Below are 21,046 nucleotides of genomic sequence, written 5' to 3'. Positions count from 1 at the left end.
GACAGGCTCGGCTTCATGCAGAAAGGGAGAGGAATATTGTGCAGAACACGAGTCTCTCCTGTGTGCAGCCATGCTGACATTTAGCACAACAATGAAACATCCAACAGAGCAAATTGTGGCAACGCTAGCTTGTCTGCTAAAGAACCCCGAAGCACAATGGAAAGTCAAATGATCCCTGATGGCAGGAGCTGACACCTGTACATAATTACATTTACAGAGAGGACAATCGCAGAAGAAGAAGCGAGCGAGACAGAGAGAGAGAGAGAGCAGAATCTTCTTCAGGACTCGTTTCAGCATCTTTGTCTCTGAAAACCCTCAGAAGCGTGAGCAGGAAAATGCTAATGTGCGGAGCGGAGGCAGCTCTGGCAGCATGTGTGTGGCATATTGAATGATAATGACAAAGCGGGCTGTTTCCCCTGTGAGCACGCCTGCGGAACAATGATTACAGATTGGCCGGTGTGGCCCTCAGCATCGCCGGGGACTCTTGATTCTAATGCTAATCAGAGCGGCTGCTGCCCGCTGAAATATATCTGTACTCTCAAGGCAGCAGCAAATAAGATGGACTATCCCAGTTAGGATGTAATTGTGTAATGAAGCCCTGTTTAGTTTTGATATTTCAGCTCACTGGAACGCAAGCATGGCGGCTGAGTGCAGACTTGACCTATTGCACCCCCTGCTGGCCTCAGGCTGCTACAGCTGCAGGATGCCCTCCTGGACTCTGCACATATAGAAGTCTGACACTTAGAGACATGTGTGACGTCAAGTCTGACAGAGAAGCCTCTCGAACCCAACAGGAAGTCAGCCAGCCTACATTCAGCGTGTTGGAAAGTCCTTCATGAAGGTTTTTTTCTGTTTTGTTGAAGGTGTGTCTTTGGGTGCTCACTGTACACACACACACACACACACACACACACACACACACACACACACACACACACACACTCTCTCTCTAAAACCAGTCTCAAACACAGGACAGGGGGCGTGGCTGCAGCTGTATCAACATGGCGAGCACAAACGTTGTTCTGCTTCTATATATTTGCTGAATCAACTCTTAATCGTCTCTTTTTTACGCTTATTGGACATTTGAAGAGAGACAGGAAGTTCAGAGCAGAGAGAGAGAGAGAGAGAGAGGGGCGTGACATGCAGGAAGGGCCTGTGGACGGATTTGAACCTTCAGCTGCTTCAACGAGGTCTGTGCATGAGGGCGCAAAATAACCGCCAGGCTATCCTTTGTATCGCTCTCTTTTTTCTCTCTCTGTAACTAAATCATTTCTTTGTTTGCTTTTATTCTTGTTCACTCTTTCAGCTCTTGTCTTTGTGTGTTCGGCCTGGAAACAACAAACTGTCAGATTCCAGGTTTCAGCCTGTAGAAAAGTCAAATGAAAGTCGTTTGTGCGTCTCCTGACCTGACAGTGAACGCATCTTTCACTTTAAATGTGGTTTGTTGTTTGAGCTGGAGAGACTCTTTAAACACTTTATTTCCCCTTTGATAGGTGGACACTAATCCAGTCTCAATGCACATGAAACCTCCAGGACACCCCCCCCCTCCCCCCTCCTCTTTAGATGTACTTTATTTTCATTCTGAGGAGAGAAACAAGAAGGAGAGCCGAGGCAAAGTGACGCTCAGCTGCACACTCGATGTAGGTTAATGGAAGGGAGGAGAGTCTGAGCTGTGGCCGGCTCTGATTGGCTGCGGGCCGACGTGCAGCTTCTCCGCAGCACAACCTGTCACTGTTAATCAGCAGCCATCTCTTAACAGGCAGCCAGGGCTATCGGAGAGGTGAGCCCATTGCTATTCAGGACGAAACAGATGATAAATCATTTGTACATAATTAGTGCTCAGCAAGGTTACAACTGACACGTATTTTCATCTTAATTAGGAGGGAAATTTGTTCCATTAATTTAATTTGGTGTGCATGAGCGGCTCTGCACCTAACTAAGTTAATCTTACACCTGTCAGGGAGGGAATGGAGTCGGGCCTTTGAAATGGAGGGGAAATGAGAAAGAGTCTTTTATCAGATTGTTTGGTGCACAGACCTCAGAGGAGATCAGGCTGCAGAGAGAAACACATTCAAACAGCAGGAGAAAGTTAAGTTAACCTTGTGTCTGCAGAAAAGCATCAAATCAGCCTTCAGTACGTCTTTGATGCTTTTCAACATTTACACATTCAGGCTTTTTTTAATACGACTCTGGATGTCAGTGAGCAGCTTTTATTCTGCTTTCTGTTTGTATGTGAGGCTGAAGCTTTGCTCTCCCGCTGACTGAAGCTTGAATAAAGGAGGACATATTCTCCCCCTCTTCAAACAGCGCCCCCCTGTGGTCTAAATGAGTCATCTGTGTTTCTGAGCTTTGGTCCAAATATAACATGAATGAAGCAGCAGAGGAGGTTTGAGACCCTGCAGAAACCAGCTCTCTCTGAACGCTCTGTTTTGTGTGTGTGTCTCTTTAAATGCAACAAGCCCCGCCCCCTGAGTTGTGTGCATAGTTTGCAGTGACAGCAGGAAGTCTCCCTGAGTGGGCCCCGTCTGACAGCAATCACTCACATTGCACTGCTGAGCTAGCGCTTCAAGCGCTCCACCAACAGTCGACTTGTTAGCTTAGCTAGCAGGCCTAAAACAACATGAATAAGCTAGCAGGCTAGTTACAGTTTTTCCACCTCAGAATCCGTCACCTTGGTCTTTGGCAGCTGTCACTGGTTCTAGACTCTGTGTGGGCCCCAGTGATCCCCGGGGGGGCCCCCTCCGAACAGCTAAAAGGAAAAACCACAGAAGAAGAATATAAACAAGTAGCTGTAATTAAGGTAGATGGATGTATGCTAGGACTTGTTTACCAGGAGCAGCATCATGAATGATGACATCATAGCAGCACAGTGTAGCCTGCTGTTTATTTAAGCTCTACTGAGGAAGAAGAGGAACCCTTTGGGGCTGGATCGGTACCTTTGGTCCCTTATTGTGGTCCTAATAAAAGGGGACCAGACTCAACGCGTGGTGGTTTTTATCCGAGGCCCTCGCTGCCTCTCATCCCGCCTCACACAGGTGCATCATGGATGAAAACACGTTTCATCACACGCTGCTTGTGCTCCCACGTTCACTGATTTACAGCCTCACCTCGCCTCTGAGTGAGAGCCGGTCTGATGTGGTCTCAGTCCAGCACACACAGGTCCAAGGACCGGCTCCTCTCACTGCTCTGTATGAAGCTGTAGTAATTGTCCCGAGGACGACGCAGCACAATGAGTGATTTAGTAACTCTAATGGAATCCTCTGCTGCCTCTCAGTCTGACAACCATTACCTGAACTGATGCATAGTCCATTACAGCCCCCCCCCTGCCTCCCCCCCCCCCCCCCCCGCCCTGCCCCCCCCCTTTAATAGAGTGTCTGTCATGTAAAATACAGAGACGTCAGGTGCCACAGAATGCACTCTCACCCATGTGTGAAGGTTTAACCCAACTCACACGGCTTTTCTTTCACACGCAGGGAGAATCAGCAGGAGAAACGTGTGCTTCTCCTGCACACACACACACACACACACACACACACACACGGAGTGTAACAAGGCTTACAGTCATTCAAACACACCTGAGAGATGTGTTGTGTAAGCGTCTGAGACATCAGGACGTTAGCGCTCTAACGGGTCTCGATCATCTCGAAGGTCGGCAACACCACGATACACTCGCCACCATTTTAATGACCTAACAGCGCCAAAGATTAAAAACCCCATGCGTGCAGGTGACTTCCTGCATGTTGTCCAAATCGCACAAATACGTCACGTTTTCCACGAGTCGGACATCGTGCAGGAGTTCACCAGCTCCCAACACACACACACACACACACACACTGTGTCTACAACTTGTATTCGTGTGGTCTTGGAAATACAGGGGATGGAAAATGGTCTTGTTCCTGGAGATGTGCCAGGTCACCTCTCAAGGTGCCCTTGAGCAAGGCACTGTCCACCTCTCTCCTCGATGATGGTGTGAAATAAAATCAATGAAACTGGACCTTTTTGAATCAACCAGTTTTTCATTTTTAATACAAAGTCAGTTTATGATTCTTTATAAAGACATAATGTATAATGTTTTGTGTCTCGAGCTTCAGAAATAAAAGTCTGCTTTATTTAAAGACATTTTCTGGATCCGTCTCATGAAACTCAAACATTTAGTTGGAAGTGATTCCACGTGTTTTAAATCAACCTTTGATATTTTCATCAACACATTTTATTTTGAAAAACCCCCTCAGTGACGGTTCAGCGCTTCCTCTTCCCAGAGTTCACGCTGTTTCTGTTCACTGCGCTCGCCTGCCTCCTGTCCTTCATCAGCTCCTCCCTCGCCATCGGCTCGATGATGGCGCCCATCTGGGTCACCACCTTGGGCTTGCTCATCTTCTTCACCGTGCGCTCCGTGTTCCAGGTCCGGCCCAGCGGCGTGCGGATGGTGCTCTCAAACTGCCCGTGTGTCTCGAAGGGGAAGGGCAGCGTGTTGACCTGGTGGAGGGTGATGGCGCGGTTCCTCTTCTCCGAGATGATGACGCTCGGCAGGCTGGCGTCTTTCCTGGTTGGAGGCGGAGCCACTTTGACCCTAAACTTCTGGCGTTTCCTGCGGGACGGCTTTAGACCCGTCCCTCCCCACTCGCCCCACCCGGGCAGCGTCAGGTCCACCACCGCCGGCTTCCCGGCGTCCTCCTGCTTCCTCTTGTCCTTCAGGAAGTCGGAGACGACGTCGTCCCCGGCGAAGGCCTCCCTGATGAGGCCCCTCTGCTCCTGATCGTCATCCGAGTCCTCGGCGTCCTCCACCGTGCGAGCGAGCGGGACGTGGATGTCTTTGGTCTCCTTGGTGAGGACTCGTTTCAGCTCGATGCCTCGCTTCCTCTTCTTGTTTTTCCCCGCGTGTTGACTCGCAGGAGGCGGGGCTTCTGCAGCAGGAGGCGCTTCATCAGCGTCGGACTCCTCCTGAACCAGGAGCTCCTCCGTGTCCTCCAGAGTCCTGATCCTCAGCAGGGTCTCCTCCAGCTGAGCCGAGGACGCCGCTGCGTCCGCCGCTGCCAGGAAAGGAAGACAAGACGAGACACGTGATCAACGCCACAGGAAGTGACACAATGAAAATGTTGTGGAACAAACGCAGAGACGCCTGACGATAAGAAACGTTCATCTAATAACCACTTCAGACCGCCGTTTGAACCCGTGACCTTTGACCTCCAGTCTGAGAGCTGCAGAGGTGAAGCGAGGGGACGAAGTCTTCAGAGGGAGAAACAGAAACGAGCACAGCGCTGTGTGTGTCTGACTGTGTGTGTGTCTGACTGTGTGTGTGTGTGTGTGTCTGACTGTGTGTGTGTCTGACTGTGTGTGTGTGTGTGTGTCTGACTGTGTGTGTGTCTGACTGTGTGTGTGTCTGACTGTGTGTCTGACTGTGTGTGTGTGTCTGACTGTGTGAGTGTGTGTGTGTGTGTCTGTGTGTGTGTGCATGTCTGACTCTGTGTGTGTGTGTCTGACTGTGTGTGTGTCTGACTGTGTGTGTGTGTCTGACTGTGTGAGTGTGTCTGACTGTGTGTGTGTGTCTGTGTGTGTGTGTCTGACTGTGTGTCTGTGTCTGACTGTGTGTGTGTGTGTGTGTGTGTCTGACTGTGTGTGTGTGTGTGTGTGTGTGTGTCTGTGTGTGTGTGCATGTCTGACTCTGTGTGTGTGTGTCTGACTGTGTGTGTGTCTGACTGTGTGTGTGTGTGTGCATGTCTGACTCTGTGTGTGTGTGTCTGACTGTGTGTGTGTGTGTGCATGTCTGACTCTGTGTGTGTGTGCATGTCTGACTCTGTGTGTGTGTGCATGTCTGACTCTGTGTGTGTGTGTGTGCATGTCTGACTCTGTGTGTGTGTGTGTGCATGTCTGACTCTGTGTGTGTGTGCATGTCTGACTCTGTGTGTGTGTGCATGTCTGACTCTGTGTGTGTGTGTGTCTGACTGTGTGTGTGTGTGTGTGTGTGTGTGTGTGTGTCTGACTGTGTGTGTGTGTGTGTGTGTGTGTGTGTGTGTAGTCCTCAGACTGACAGAGTCAATATGAAGGTAGAACCTTTAAACCATGTTAGAGACTCAGCTGTTCACTAACGTTTCATTCTTCCTTAAATTCATTTAAATCATTTTGATTGAACATATTTGAATCATGTGATCATGTGATCATGTGATCATGTGACTCACTGATTTCTAATCATGAAGCTTTCTCATGTTTTGTGTGAAACACTTTGAGCTGCTGAACGTGACGCTCTGTTTGATTCTGGAGAGGAAAGACGTTCACACACACTCAGCTCGCTGTGCGTTCACACACACACACTCAGCTCGCTGTGCGTTCACACACACACACTCAGCTCGCTGTGCGTTCACACACACACACTCAGCTGGCTGTGCGTTCACACACACTCAGCTGGCTGTGCGTTCACACACACTCAGCTCGCTGTGCGTTCACACACACTCAGCTCGCTGTGCGTTCACACACACTCAGCTGGCTGTGCGTTCACACACACTCAGCTCGCTGTGCGTTCACACACACTCAGCTGGCTGTGCGTTCACACACACTCAGCTGGCTGTGCGTTCACACACACTCAGCTCGCTGTGCGTTCACACACACTCAGCTGGCTGTGCGTTCACACACACTCAGCTCGCTGTGCGTTCACACACACACACTCTGCTGGCTGTGCGTTCACACACACTCAGCTCGCTGTGCGTTCACACACACTCAGCTCGCTGTGCGTTCACACACACTCAGCTGGCTGTGCGTTCACACACACACTCAGCTCGCTGTGCGTTCACACACACTCTGCTCGCTGTGCGTTCACACACACTCAGCTCGCTGTGCGTTCACACACACTCAGCTCGCTGTGCGTTCACACACTCACACGTCATCATAAATCACTGCTGACTGTTTGGAGTATTTTACCTGCAGCTGCCTCCTCCTGCACCTCCTGCTCCTCCTGCTCCTCCCGTCGGCTGTCTGCCAGTTCTTTATAAAGGTTTGTAAACTCTGAGAGGTCCTCCTCATCCTCTTCATCATCCTCCTCTTCCTCTGCTGCAGCTTTACTCTGCTCCTCTTCCTCCTCCTCTGCTGCAGCTTTACTCTGCTCCTCTTCCTCCTCCTCTGCTACAGCTTTACTCTGCTCCTCTTCCTCCTCCTCTGCTGCAGCTTTACTCTGCTCCTCCTCCTCCTCCTCTGCTGCAGCTTTACTCTGCTCCTCTTCCTCCTCCTCTGCTGCAGCTTTACTCTGCTCCTCTTCCTCCTCCTCCTCATCATCATCCACCAGAGATATCACAGGTATGGAGTCCGTCTCCTGAGCCTGACGTCGTTTCCTCCTGCTGTCAAACTCTCTGAGGAGTGCTTCTTCTTCTGTTTCCCTCACCTCCTCCTCTTCCTCCTCCTCTTCCTCGGCTGCGGGCTCCTCCTCTGCCGTCAGATCCACAATCTCGCTCGCCTCCTTCTCGGCTGGATCTTCAGAGAGTTTCCCTCTCATCCACGGATTGGACGAGTCCACTACCTGCTCTGCATCGTTCACAAAATCAGGCAGCACCTCGGGGTCCCCTCCCTCCTCCTCCTCCTCGTCTTCATCATCGTCGTGGTCGTTCAGCGCCGTCACCAGCTTCTGTGTGAGCTCCTTGTTGACCTCCAGCTGCTGCTGCATGGCCTTGCGAGCGCCCTCGTCGTACTTGGCCATGATGGCCTTGGATTTGGCCCACTTGCCGCTGTTCTGGTGCTTCAGCGACATCCTCTCCTGCATGCGGGCCACCTCGATCCGGTTCAGCTCCTCTAAGGCGGCGGCCGGGTCCGACTTGACCATGTCGTCGAACTGCTTGACCAGGTCTTTCCGCTTGGCCTTGTTCTGCACCTTGTGGTACTTCTTGCTCTTGATCTTCCTCTCTCTGCGGGCTTTGGCCTCGTAGTAGGACTGCAGGGCGCGCGCTTTCTGCAGCTCCGCACGCCGGATCTTTGCCTCGTCCAGACTCATGGCCTTCAGGGACGCCTCCTCTGTGGGGGGGGAGAGGGGGGGGGGGGGAGGGGGCGTGGTTATTTACACAAACAACATTCAAAAGTGAAAAACATGAAGAGCAGCAGATCGATATTAAAACTCAGTGAGGTTTAAATGACACCAGAATTTAACCCATGATATGATACCAGAACAAATGTTCTGTAATGGGACCCGTTTAGATACCACGGTGACATCAAAACCTGATCCCACAAACCCAATACCGGGTACGGGAACTTCCTCGTTTTTAGTTTCCACATGTTGCAGCACACCTCTGTCGCCATGCGATCAAAACACTGATGTTTACGAGTCATATCAAAGGTATCCAGACTACTGAGGAGCCGGTCCCACTTTGACTCCAGTCCTGTACTTGCCTTGCGGGGTCAGGACGGGGTCATGGACTGGCTGCTTGTTGGCATTCAGGAGGGCGAAGATCTGCTCCTCCAGCGGGGTCCTGGCCTTCCAGCCGGTCACCACCCTCTCCATGGGTCTGGGTCCGGAGGGCTCCTGGTTGAGGGGGAAGACCAGCTGCTCGGCCCGCTGGTTCTGCTTGATGACCCCCTTCCAGCGGGTCACCTCCTTGGCCGCCTTGTGGAAGGCGACCCCCCTCTGGATCCTCAGGGTCTCCTGCTTACTGAGGGGACTGTCCACGGCCCTGCTGCCCTGCTGCAGAGTCTTCAGCTGCTTCTTGGTCTTCGCGGACACTTGAGGGGTTTGGTCCAGAGTCCCGATCAGGTCTGACAGGTCGACCTTGTCGCCCTCTCCCTCCGCGTGCACGCTGAACTCGGACACGTGCACGGCCGCCTCGGACCTCTCCCCTAAAGTCCTCTTCCTCTTCCCTCCGAGGGCGCTGATGGCCTCCAAGAGCTTCTGGCGTTTTCGTTCATCCTCTTCGCCCTCCTCCTCTTCCTCACTGGTGATGTTTTCATGTAACCCCACCTCCTCATCCTCCTCTTCATCGTACACCACCTCCACCTTCTTCACCGCGCTGTCATCGGCGCTCTTCTTCGCTTTCTTTTTACTCATCTTCATCTTGGAGGAAACTTTCGCCATGTTGCACGGACCGCAGCTGTACACACGTGTGCCGAAAAACCTGGCCGCTGTCGTAAAGTATAGTGTTGGTGTCACGTGAGTGTAACTGTCGCAATTTTTTTAAATTTCTATTTAAATGTATTTGTTTTACATTTATACATACTGTACTGGTAGAATATGTTTATATTTTTATGCATACGTTTTGTTTCGTATGCAAACGTTTAATTCACTAAGAATTTGTTCAATAAAGGTAAAAAAAAATAAAAAACTGTCGTAAAACCTGCAAACCTGGTGTTAAAGCGCACTAGCGCCCCCTGCTGGGTCTGAGAGTGGACCACAATTATTACATGTTTCCAATCCAAAAAGCAGCATATTTAGATGACGGATTAAAGATATATCTATGGATACAACAACGTGATTTGTTAAACAGCCTGTCACATGAGGCGTTACGTTCATCACGTGACAGTCATCCTTCGTCAACAGTTCGGTTCAACATGGCGGCGGCTTCGTCTGTCTTCCACAGAGTGAGGGCAGGCTCTAAAATAGGGGCTCAGTATGACCAAGACGGAAACCTCATTCAGGTAAAAACCTTCTGGAGTTTCCCGACACGTAGAAAAAAGAGTTGTACTTTAAAAAACGGAGAAGAACGAAACTAAACGGTCGGCAAACGGCTGTTTAACGGTTCTCAAAGTTCTCTCCCAACGGTCACACTGACACTGAGCTCGTTTATCTATTTAACGTCCCAGGAACGAATTAATGAACAATAAAGCAGCTGACACAGAGACAGAACATGAACTCATATCGGCTCATTTCTCCGTAAACAGCTGTAAATTTCACAGGGACAGGTGTTATGGTGTGAACGGTTACCGTGTTATCTGGTGCCGTCTGTGGTTGTCGTAACGTGAATGCCTCTTTTTGATATTTATTCCCTACATACGTACCATCTTATATTGTAATAACACAGTTAAAAAATAGGACTCCGCTAGGACACTATACATCTGTTTAAACTACGACAGCTAAACTCCACCAGTTAACACGGTCACTATTTACAGCGTAACACCTGCACAAGCTAGCACATCTGGAAATCCTCAGATCTTCTTATCCAGGGATCCCCGGAACCCCCTTTATTATATTCATTTGTTAGGGACAGTACATATTAATGTGTAAAGGATGTCAGATTATAGCTGAAGGGTGGTTTTCATCTGCTGTCTCTACAGACAGGTAATATAAATATAAAATACAGCTACAAAGGCACAAGTGACACGAGTCAGTAACAGAAGGTAAAGGTTAAAAGAGGTCACAGACATGGTGTTCTTTTATTCACTGTCTGAGGTGTGTTTGGAAGGTTGCATATGTCTGTGAGTCTCTATTGTGAAAGGGGGAATATTCCTATATTTACATTCCTATATTGATGATGACGATGATGATGATGGTGGTGAAGATGAGTATGTGTTTGGTCCCCAGGTGGAGACCAGAGAGGATGAGGAGCAGAGCATCAAGCTGGCTGAGATCCTGGAGCTCCTGTTGGCTGCTGGATACTTCAGAGCCCGCATTAAAGGGCTGTCCCCCTTCGATAAGGTGAACAGAACCAGGACCTGAACCTGTCTGAGGGGGAACAAGTGACTCAGCCCGTCCTCACTCACTCGTCCTCTTTCTTTCTCCTCAGGTGGTCGGCGGTATGACCTGGTGCATCACCACCTGTAACTTTGACATCGACGTGGATCTTCTTTTCCAGGAGAACTCGACCATCGGACAGAAAATGTGAGGGGGTTTCATGAGCGGAGGATTGGCTCTTCAGTCATACATGTGAGTGTAAAGACTTGACGTTAGAGCTGGATGGGTCTGTGACGAGTGTTTGTTCCTCTCTGCAGAGCGCTGACTGAGAAAATCGTCTCTGTGTTACCCAAGATGAAGTGTCCTCATCGCCTGGAGCCACATCAGATCCAAGGCCTGGACTTCATCCACATCTTCCCAGTGATTCAGGTGAGACGATCCGTCCTGACGCCACAGGAGTCAGGTGTGTGTGATCTGTTTGTGATGGGCCGTGTGTCGTCCTCCTTCAGTGGCTGGTGAAGAGAGCCATCGAGACGCGGGAGGAGATGGGCGACTACGTGAGAGCGTACTCCATCTCTCAGTTTAATAAAACCCACAGCCTTCCAGAGGTAACAGAACAGAGAGACACGACTCACTGCTCATCTTTCACCTCTCGACTCTCATCCACTTCTGTCAAACTCTGTGATGTAGGATGAAGAGTTTCATCAGAGGAAGGACAAGGCAGCGAAGGCCGTCCTGGACGTGTTGGTGAGTTCTTTAACATGTCACTGCTTCAGTCCCACTTCTAGTCTTCAGCTCTGTGCTCCTCAGATGAGACTGTATATGTTGATGCTGATGTGGTTTCTTTCCTCCAGGAGGTGTACAAACCTCAGCGGAGGTACCGGAGGCAGAGAGACGCAGGAGAGCTGCTGGACGAGGAGTCCAGAGTTCACTCCACTCTGCTGGAGTACGGCAGGTCAGAGGTCACCTCAGGTGCACTACACTGTGTGTGTGTGTGTGTGAGATCATTGATCATGCCTTCACTCGTCCTGTCACACACGTCTAAGACGCACCTGGAACACTTGTGACCTGTAGGACTGAAAGCACTCACTAATAGATTATTTAACCATCATACAGGACCCAGAGAAGCCCCGCCCCCCTTTAAGACCTCTCACCCAGACTCCAGTCATGTCCCATTGTAGTCTTGGTCTGGTCCACTGTATGTGTCTGACATGTTGTTTTCTGATCCATCTCTCCGCCTGTGTCGTAGAGTGTCAGACCTCCTGCTGTAAGTACTGAAGGAGCCTCGGTGTGACTCTGTGTGTGTTTGATGTTCCAGCTGAGGCATGATGGATGCAAAGTGTGGAGCTGCTCTCATGTTGTCTGACGTGCTGCTGTTGCAGTGTGGCATGGAGCTTGATTCACGTCCTCTCCTCAGTTAACTCTCCGTCTTCTCTGTCTCTCTCTTCAGGCGCTATGGATTCAGCAAACAGTCTAAAGACCAGGTAGCTTCTTCAGGGACTCATACAGGGACCTGTTCTCAGACTGGTGACCTTTAACCTCTGTAACCAGTCTGCTTCTTGTCCCCCCCCCCTCCAGGTGGACGGCAGGAAAGCTGTGATGGCCAGCTCTCAGTCGGCCCCCCCGGGGATGGCCGAGGTGTCAGAGGAGGCCGACCTGCAGGCAGCAGAGGAGGTGAGCACGTCCAAGACGAGCGTACGTCTTCAAATGGAATCATAAGGCCAATCGTCCTCATGACCCCGCGACCTGGACTGAGAACGTTTCCCACACGCAGACGACACCTCATGTTTTAGACGTGCTGAAACAGTAACTGTGATTTCTCTCCCTCAGATGAGAATCAAAACCCTGATGACCAGCATGGCCGCCATGGCGAGCGAAGAGGTGGGCATCCGCTCACTGTGTAAAGCTTTAAAATGAAACGTGATCATTGTCCTGTGGTGTTAGAGACGCTGTGTGTGTGTGTGTGTGTGTGTGCGCGCGCGCAGGGGAAGCTGACGGCCAGCGCAGTGGGTCAGATAGTCGGACTGCAGTCTGAGGAAATCAAACAGATCGCCTCGGAGTACGCCGAGAAGGTGAGCTCATATTTCAACCTGCTTCACTTCTTCTCTCAGCTTTTTAAAACTTCTTTACAAAGACAGCAGCCATTCTGACACCCTGCAGCTCTCTGTTCACAATCTGGACTGCAGTACCCTTCTCAAACACTAGGTGTCAGAGTTACCTATCAGTTACGTGGTCCTGGTGGACCTCTGTGCAGGGTCACACAGCGGCTGCTGGTGGGGATTTATTAAAGCACTTCCTTGTTGGGATTAAACTCCGTTTCCCATGTTTCCCTGCAGCAGTCGGAGCTGTCGTCTGAGGAGCGATCGGAGCGCTACGGCCCGCTGCAGCAGCACCGCAGAGCTGTGGCTTCACTCAACAAGCAGATGGAACAGAAGAGCAAACAGCTGGAGGAGGTCAGAGGTCACGGCCGTCAGCTGCTTCATTAACAGAGTCTCTGTGATGGATGGTGCTTTTATCCTACCTGCACCACTTCTCTGTTTGTATTAAATCAATGATCTTTTGACAGCTTCAGGCCAAACATGCCGAGGTGAAAGCCGGCTGTGACCAGGCCAAGAACAACCTGCTGGAGGTAAGACTCATCCTCCGTCTGATCCGAGCGTCACTATGTGGACGTGCTCTTCATGAAGCTGGCTTTGTGAATCTTTCCTCAAAGGCCACGGAGCAGTGGGAGAAGCTGGAGAAGGAGGTGAAGTGTTTGGAGGAGATGGAGGAGCAGGCTGACAGCAGGTGAGCCGAGGAGAATCCTCACCATGAACATGAAGTCGAGCTGAATCCTCCTCACAAACAACATGTGCTGTTCCACAGCCTGCTGGAGAAGCTGAGAGCGCTGGTGACCATGAATGAAAACCTGAAGCAGCAGGAGCACGAGTTCCGCACGCACTGCAGAGTGAGTACACACACACACACATACACATCCCATATGGTCTAGCGGTTAGGATTCCTGGTTTTCACCCAGGCGGCCCGGGTTCGACTCCCGGTATGGGAACTTCCCTTTTTGCAATTTCATCTGTGCTGTATGTTAACATGGAGCATATTTGACAATAAAGAACCTTGAACACACACACACACACACACACACACACACACACACACACACACACACACACACACAAGGTGCTGCATGACCTCCTTCACTCAGCACCTGAGACATGAGCCTGATGACGCAGCTTCAGCCATCCACAGTCAGCGTCACGTTTCATCCTCACAAACATCTTCATTGATGTTCCTCCCCGCTCGTCACACGGCGGTTTGAAACATCCACTGACTGTGTTCTTGTCTCTAACGTGTGGATGGCGTGTGCAGGAGGAGATGAGCCGCCTGCAGCAGAACATCGAGGAGCTGAAAACAGAATCTGGACAGGACACGGAGGAGGAGAAGGTACACGCCACGTTTCATTAAAGGAGCTTCAGCGGCCTCCTCGGGAACATGGTTCTAAAGGAGCCCGTGTGTTTGTGTTCTCAGGAGAGGAACCAGCTGATAGACAAACAGTACAACACGGACAGAGAGAAACTGCAGAAGATCCGCCTGGTCATGGTCAGTACTGCACATCACATGACGGAGCTGCAGGGAAGTAGGTCACAGATAACAGGCTGCAGATAAGAACAGTGACAGTAGTACAACACACACCGTGTCAGTCAGGCCGTGTTCACACGTGTGCTTATCCACATGACTGATTAGTCCAAACACTGAAGCTTCACTTTAAATCAAGGAGCTCTGGAACCTTCTTTATGTTTATTCACATCTACAGAGCTCATTATGAGGCCTTATGTTTATTTAAAGGGACAGTGACGTCTGTAGTCCCTTCCATGGTTACACATAAAACTACAACAACCAGCAAAAACCACCAAACAGGAAGTGTGACAGCCTGTCCTCACAGCGAGCGCCACCGTCAGCCCGACTCTACCGTTTCCTGTCGGAGGGTCCAAACTCCCCGACACTCGCTCTTCTCACTCACCAGAGCTCGCTCGCCCGCTCGCTCGTCTTAGAAAGCCGAGATAGACGTGCAGCGATAACATCACATCCGTGATTATTGAGCTCTGACTTCTGTCAACACTGGAAAATAAACGGGGCTCCCCTCCAGCTGTTTGTGTTGTGATTGGAGTGAGCGGTCCAAAAGCTCTAAATGTTCTTCTCTTTGTCAGGAGGACATTTACAGATATTTAACAGAAGCAGTTTGGACAGCGAGCGTGTAATCGTGCATGTGGTTAGTGGACAGAGACGCAGGAGAAGAGGCTGCACCATGTCCAAACTAACTTCAGTTTAAGTTTCTGCCACAGGATGGAAAGTGTCCATCGAGTTAAAGGAAGAATGAGACTTTTTGATCCAGTAGGTGGCGCCCTTGAGCTCCAAAACAAACTGCTGATTAGCCGTAGCTGGTAGCTTGACATGGCAGCGTATTGTCCAGACCGGTATGAGGACCTTTGTTCCCTTTGTTCAGGCTCGCAGGAACCGCGAGATCGCCATCCTGCAGAGGAAGATCGACGAGGTGCCGAGCCGGGCCGAGCTGACCCAGTACCAGAAGAGGTTCATTGAACTGTACAGCCAGGGTGAGCTCCTCGTGTCTGAACTCTAGTGTGAAACCAAATGTGGACCAAAGACAGAGCGTCTCTTTCTGCCCTTTCAGTTTCTGCCACGCACAAAGAGACCAAACAGTTCTTCACTCTGTACAACACCTTAGACGACAAAAAGGTTTACCTGGAGAAAGAGGTGACGGCTTTTCACACGTACACTGCAGTACCTGTTTGAAACACTAGGGGTCAGAGTTACACACTGCTCTTGTTTCTGCAGGTGAATCTTCTGAACTCCATCCACGATAACTTCCAGCAGTGAGTATGAACGCCGTGCTCTGTCCCGTGTGATCCGTCCACATGTGTAGCTGGGTTCTGATTGGCTGCTGTGTCGTTCAGGGCCATGTCGTCCTCGGCGGCGAAGGAGCAGTTCCTCCGACAGATGGAGCAGATAGTGGAGGGAATCAAACAGAGTCGCATCAAGGTAACACTCATCTGTTTATGATGTCACTGTTTACACGCCGAGGTGGTCTCTGAACTCTCACTTCCTGTCCGCTCGCTCGCTCGCTCGCTCAGATGGAGAAGAAGAAGCAGGAGAACAAGATGAGGAGAGATCAGCTGAACGACGAGTACGTGGAGCTGCTCGACAAGCAGAGGCTGTACTTCAAAACCGTCAAAGACTTCAAAGAGGTGAGAGAGCGAGCGCCGTCCAAATATTACAAACACGTTACGAACTATTCCGCGTGCAGGAGGTCACATGGACGTGTCTCACTCCATGTTCGTCGTCTAGGTTTCGTTTCCATGGTAACCAAACAGGCGTCAATGATTCTACTTTTCTACGTGTTTTAAATTATGAGACTTTTCTGTCTCCAGAGAGACGTGTTTGTCCTGCAGGGACGGCTCAGTGTTTGCCGGAGACGATGTCTGTCCCGCCTGTAATCATGATGTCCTCTTCTTCCTCTGTCGTCAGGAGTGTCGGAAGAACGAGATGCTGCTGTCGAAGCTGCGAGCCAAAGGAGCCTCCTAACCCCGGGTCACTTCACATGTTCTCACATTCCACTTTACGAGTCCCTCATGTCTTTATAACCTGCACCAATCAGCTGACGGTCAAACGGCGCTCTGACGTCTTCCTGACTTCACTCTCAGATATCTTTTTTGAATCACGCTGTCTTATTGTGCAGACGATGTTTGTCTGCTGTGCCTCTGAAGTGTCCATTCACCTCATGTCTTATTTTCTGTGTTCGTGCAGCATCTCATGAATAAACAAATAAAGGAAGCTTGAACGCCTGTGCTGTGACTCATGTTAGATAGTGTGTTCGGTCACACGCCGTGTGCTGATTGGAGACTATCAGAGACGTGTCTGAAGTCCCTCGATGCCTCTGAGGAGGAAACATTCTGTGACTCAACATTTAGTCCAAATCAGACGGAGACGAGTTAATCAGCATCAACCTGTCACTCTGTCACACTAAAGCCAGGGGGCGCTGGAGTCCCCCGTGTGTCCCTGCAGGGGGCGCTGGAGTCCCCCGTGTGTCCCTGCAGGGGGCGCTGGAGTCCAATGGATGGCGGTCTCCATGCTGGAAATGCTGTCTCAGGCTAACTTTGAGTCGAGCCAATCAAAACTGCTGAGTCATGAAAACATTCCCCCCGTACAGTGTGTGTGGATGGAGACATGAGCTAATCACACCTATTTGGTGTTTTGAAGCAGGCTGTAAACATGTTCATGTCTGCTGGAAAAACAGGCTGTTTGAATGGGTGTGTATGTGACTTCCTGTGCTGCTGCAGCCAGCCTCTAGTGGACACTCCAGGTACTGCAGCCAGCCTCTAGTGGACACTCCAGGTACTGCAGCCAGCCTCTAGTGGACACTCCAGGAACTGCAGCCAGCCTCTAGTGGACACTCCAGGAACTGCAGCCAGCCTCTAGTGGACACTCCAGGTACTGCAGGATGTTACACTTCAGCATCGACTTCCTTTTTAAAGACTGCGTGCTCCAACAACACATGACATGATAGTTTGTGATGGATTTAACGACAGCTGATAAAAACAACAGTTGCAGCTGAAACGTTTCTGTCGACACACGCAGCCTCCATGTTGGATTTTTACTCAGACCGCTGCACTTGTCGTTCCTGATGACACATGAAGCCGGCGACTGGCGAGCTCAAAGTGAACACACTTGCCCAGGGACACGTAGGGCTGCAGGAGCTGGGGATCGAACCCCCAACCTGCCAGTTAAGAGGCAACACTACCGCTGATCCACGGCCGCCACGAGACGAAGAGACATTTCTGCGTTGGCTTCACTTTTGAAAGTCAAGGTGACCTTGACACTCTTTAGAACGAGAACTGACCAAAACAAAACGTGACTGAAATTAGGTCAAATCTGTGTGTGTGTGTGTGTGTGTGTGTGTGTGTGAGAGTGTGTGTGTGTGAGAGTGTGTGTGTGTGTGTTTTATCAGCTCCTCTCTCTCTCTCCAATCTCTGTGATTGTGATACTGAATAGACAGTGTGCATGTCCGTCTCCGTCACAGACCTGATTGGGCGACACACATCCTGTACGAGGAGTCGGAGCGCTCTCAGACGCATCGACTCGTCCTCAGCGTCCCCTCGGCGTCCTCCAGCGTCAGACGCATCTGTGACTGCACAAGTTCACGACATGCTCGTGCACAGAACTTATCAATGTCACTGATGTGTGTGTGATAGCGATGTGCACAGCCGAGTATCTGTGCGGGAAGGAGGAGGCGTCCAGGAGATAAAAGCAGGAAGTGTGAGCGCAGGGGACCACAGTGCAATTCAGTAGAAGAAGAAGAAGGCAGCAGACATGACAGTTGGAAGGACTTCATCCTGTTGTGTTTGATTATGAACGTGTCGTGTCTGCTCCCTGGCCTCCTGCTGCTCCTCCTCCTCCTCCTCCGTGTGCGAGCAAAAACACCTGAGGCACCTGAGGATCCCGGCAGCCGCCTGCGAGGCCTCTGGAAGCTCCACATGAGGGACGCACTGAAGACCAAAGGTGAGCGAAGAGAAGATTTAACATCTGACATTGACCTTTAACCTTTAACGCAACCAAATCCATTCAAATATGGACAATTTAAATCATGTTGCAGTACTCATCTTCACCAGTAGAGGGCGCAATCCACACAGATACTTCCTCCCTCTCTTTTTCGTTTACATTAAATTATAGAGAAAGTGAGAGTTTGTTTTGGACCACCTCATTCGTTGTCTTTGTTGACATTCTGCTGATGTCCACTAAAGACGGACAGGGACAGGAGACGTGTCGGGACTCTTTAAATGAACGATAGTGACCAGGATGTATTTCAGTAGAAAGTGTGCGAGCGCTGCAGACGGCGAGGAGAGCAAACACACACGTTTGTTTTCATTCTTTGTTTTATCTAATCTTCTGTTTGTTTAGTTTCTGACTCTTTGCTGAGCTAATCTCCTGTTTTTAATATTATAACACTGTTAGATAATTATTTGAACGTATAATTAAAGGAGCAGTGTTCTCAGGTCATGTGGCGTTCTGACTCCTCTGATTGGATGGATTTGTCTCTTTTGTGGAACAGGTTCCGGTCCTGTCCCAGTCCCGGCCGGGCCGACGCAGCAGCTGCTCTACTGTCGGGTCGGGATCGGGTACCATCTGCAGATTCTGCCCGGCGGCTCCGTGGGGGGCGTCCACAAACCCACCGACTTCTGTGAGTCCACATGCAGAACGTAGATCTGTGTAAATGAACAGGATCCTGAAAGTTAACGAGCGGCTCTGATTGGACGATTTAAGGAGGATGTTAAACGTCCTCCTTGATATCTTTATAAACCCAAACTGAGACCAAGTAAGACCAGAGACTGAGACATTTAGATTCCAGACAGAATAAGGACGAGTCCGTCGAGACCAGACCTTCAAAACGTGGTCTTGAGTCCAGAACAGATTTGGAGACCTGAAGTGGGCTCAGTGGTGTTAAATGCATCTGTTGTATTTATAATAAAGCTGTGTGTGTGTGTGTGTGTGTGTGTGTGTGTTCGTCCCCTCCTGCAGGTCGGATGAAGGTGTTTGCGATGAGACGCGGCGTGGTCGGGATCCGAGGGGTGAAGAGCGGCCTGTACCTGTGCATGGGTGGAGACGGGCTGGCGTACGGAGCGGTAAGTAGTCAGCTGACTTCCACAGAGAAGAGTGAGGAATGATAGCACTCGGCTAACACGCTGCTAACACGCTGCTAACACGCTGCTAACACGCTGCTAACACACTGCTAACACGCTGCTAACACGCTGTCACCCTGCAGGAGACGTTCTCTGACGACTGCCTGCTGAAGGAGAACCTGGAGGAGAACCACTACACCACCTACTCGTCCCTGTCTCACCCGGGTCTCTACCTGGCTCTGTCCACCAAAGGAGCGCTCAGGAAGGGGAACAGCGTGGGCCGACACCAGGCCTGCACGCACTTCTTACCAAGGAAATCCCCGTGAAGCTTCCACTGCCGGCCGGCTCCTCCGGAGACTCACGAGGAATATTTAAAGGAACGCAACACGGACCAAGACAGGACCCGTCCATCAGAGACCGCAAGCTGTCATTGGGCGAGAGGCGGGGTCACACCCTGGACTGTTCACCAGCCAATCAGAGAGCTGACATGTAGAGACAGACACTCACACCTACAGACAGAAAGCAGCGTGTGATTGGACGGTGGGAGGACGCCGGAGAGAAGCCACGCCATGCATGGGGAGAACATGCAGACTGCACACAGAGAGGCTCCTCACAGACGGGGATTCAAACCAGCAACCTCCTCCTGTCAGACGAAGGAGCCCGACACATCTTAAAGATCATTTAGAAATATTTGCTGCTCATCAGGCGTTGGACGTGGACGTGGACGTGGACGTGGCGTCCTGGTTCGACTCAGAAGTGATGTAAACCTGCGTGTTTTGTAGCGACCAGCAGGGGGCAGCATCCCCGGCTGCATAGAGAACTCTCCGGGTCATTTTAAGTCCTTGAAATTTGTCCAGATGAGTTTTTATTTATCGTGTTCTTCACGCTCGTCCCAGCAGCGCAGCTATCTCACAGATTTATATTTAATAAACGTAAACACACAGAATATTTATAAATAATATTCATAAATATATTTATGAATGTGTTTGCTGAAGTTTAATTTATTTTCACTGTGAAATAAAAACATCTATTTTTATATAATCATGTTGGAGTGTTTCACATTTATTGTGTTGGTCCTAAAAGGATTTAAACAGTCAGGGGGCGTGTCCAGAGGGGCCCGCCTTCAAACCTGATTGGCCGCCCCAAAGTTTAAACCTGTGATTGGCTATTTGCCTCATCAGAGGCGGGACTAAGGTTCGGGCTGATGGTCGGACTTTCAGTTTTGTGAATAAATATTTTTGCTCTTTCCATAAAAAATTCCAAGAAAAGTCAAACTTGAAATGAACTGAAGCACCAGGAGATTTAACAGAACTGTAACTCTATAAGTGACTTTTTATAACTCACATCAACATTATTACACACAGACATGATTGGCCATGGAAGAAAGTTATATTCATCTGCCCTCATTGGTTTTTTTCCACTCCACAATTCATACTGAATCAAAATAAAGCTGCAGTGTGTTCGTGGTCTTACCTTCACCTGTAAATGAAGTCATCCACTAATCTTTGTTATAAAAGTCCTCCATGTCTTCTTTTACTTTTTAAAGTCTGTCTCACTAGAGATGACTGTCAGGGATGAAGTCCTTTCAGCTCTAACATTATTTATCTGAAAGTCCACTTTTTAAAAAGCTTTCATCTTTGATATAATATCTGACTCTTCCGTTTTTTCAATCAGACACAAAACAAACGAACTCGGACTTCTCTCATGAACTTGATTATGAATAAAAGAAGAGTAACCATGCATAAACTCTTAACCTTATCAGCCTCACGCTCCGTGACGCAGC

The 21,046-nt window shown here is 50.0% G+C and overlaps 3 protein-coding genes across 4 annotated transcripts; 2 read left to right on the top strand and 1 right to left on the bottom strand.

Annotated features, from left to right (window-relative positions):
* Window positions 1–3,996: 3,996 nt before the first annotated feature.
* On the bottom strand, window positions 3,997–9,399 carry LOC306832405 (U3 small nucleolar RNA-associated protein 14 homolog A). Of its 2 annotated transcripts, XM_079357059.1 has the most exons (4): window positions 9,311–9,399; window positions 8,365–9,090; window positions 6,913–7,992; window positions 3,997–5,030 (listed from the first exon to the last, which is right to left on the bottom strand). In XM_079357059.1, the coding sequence occupies exons 2-4, from the start codon at window positions 9,041–9,043 to the stop codon at window positions 4,240–4,242; spliced, it is 2,550 nt and encodes an 849-aa protein (XP_079213185.1). In that variant the 5' UTR covers window positions 9,044–9,090; window positions 9,311–9,399; the 3' UTR covers window positions 3,997–4,239. The 2 variants fall into 2 exon arrangements, with proteins under 2 accessions (XP_079213185.1, XP_079213184.1); XM_079357058.1 differs by lacking the exon at window positions 9,311–9,399 and having other exon boundaries at window positions 8,365–9,219.
* On the top strand, window positions 9,257–16,267 carry ccdc93 (CCC complex scaffolding subunit CCDC93). Its single transcript, XM_079357062.1, has 23 exons — window positions 9,257–9,603; window positions 10,487–10,600; window positions 10,689–10,783; window positions 10,894–11,005; window positions 11,086–11,184; window positions 11,267–11,323; window positions 11,431–11,531; window positions 12,027–12,060; window positions 12,155–12,250; window positions 12,407–12,457; window positions 12,562–12,648; window positions 12,913–13,029; window positions 13,143–13,205; window positions 13,290–13,363; window positions 13,442–13,523; window positions 13,940–14,014; window positions 14,099–14,170; window positions 15,075–15,183; window positions 15,261–15,343; window positions 15,425–15,462; window positions 15,544–15,628; window positions 15,721–15,834; window positions 16,115–16,267. The coding sequence occupies exons 1-23, from the start codon at window positions 9,370–9,372 to the stop codon at window positions 16,169–16,171; spliced, it is 2,049 nt and encodes a 682-aa protein (XP_079213188.1). The 5' UTR covers window positions 9,257–9,369; the 3' UTR covers window positions 16,172–16,267.
* A 1,207-nt stretch (window positions 16,268–17,474) lies between these two features.
* On the top strand, window positions 17,475–19,671 carry LOC306832425 (fibroblast growth factor 4-like). Its single transcript, XM_079357091.1, has 4 exons — window positions 17,475–18,145; window positions 18,696–18,824; window positions 19,163–19,266; window positions 19,407–19,671. The coding sequence occupies exons 1-4, from the start codon at window positions 17,995–17,997 to the stop codon at window positions 19,587–19,589; spliced, it is 567 nt and encodes a 188-aa protein (XP_079213217.1). The 5' UTR covers window positions 17,475–17,994; the 3' UTR covers window positions 19,590–19,671.
* The last annotated feature ends 1,375 nt before the right edge of the window (window positions 19,672–21,046 follow it).

Source organism: Symphodus melops, assembly GCF_947650265.1.
Source record: "Symphodus melops genome assembly, chromosome: 12".
NCBI classification, from domain to species: Eukaryota; Metazoa; Chordata; class Actinopteri; order Labriformes; family Labridae; genus Symphodus; species Symphodus melops.
This window is presented reverse-complemented; position numbering and strand designations above follow the sequence as displayed.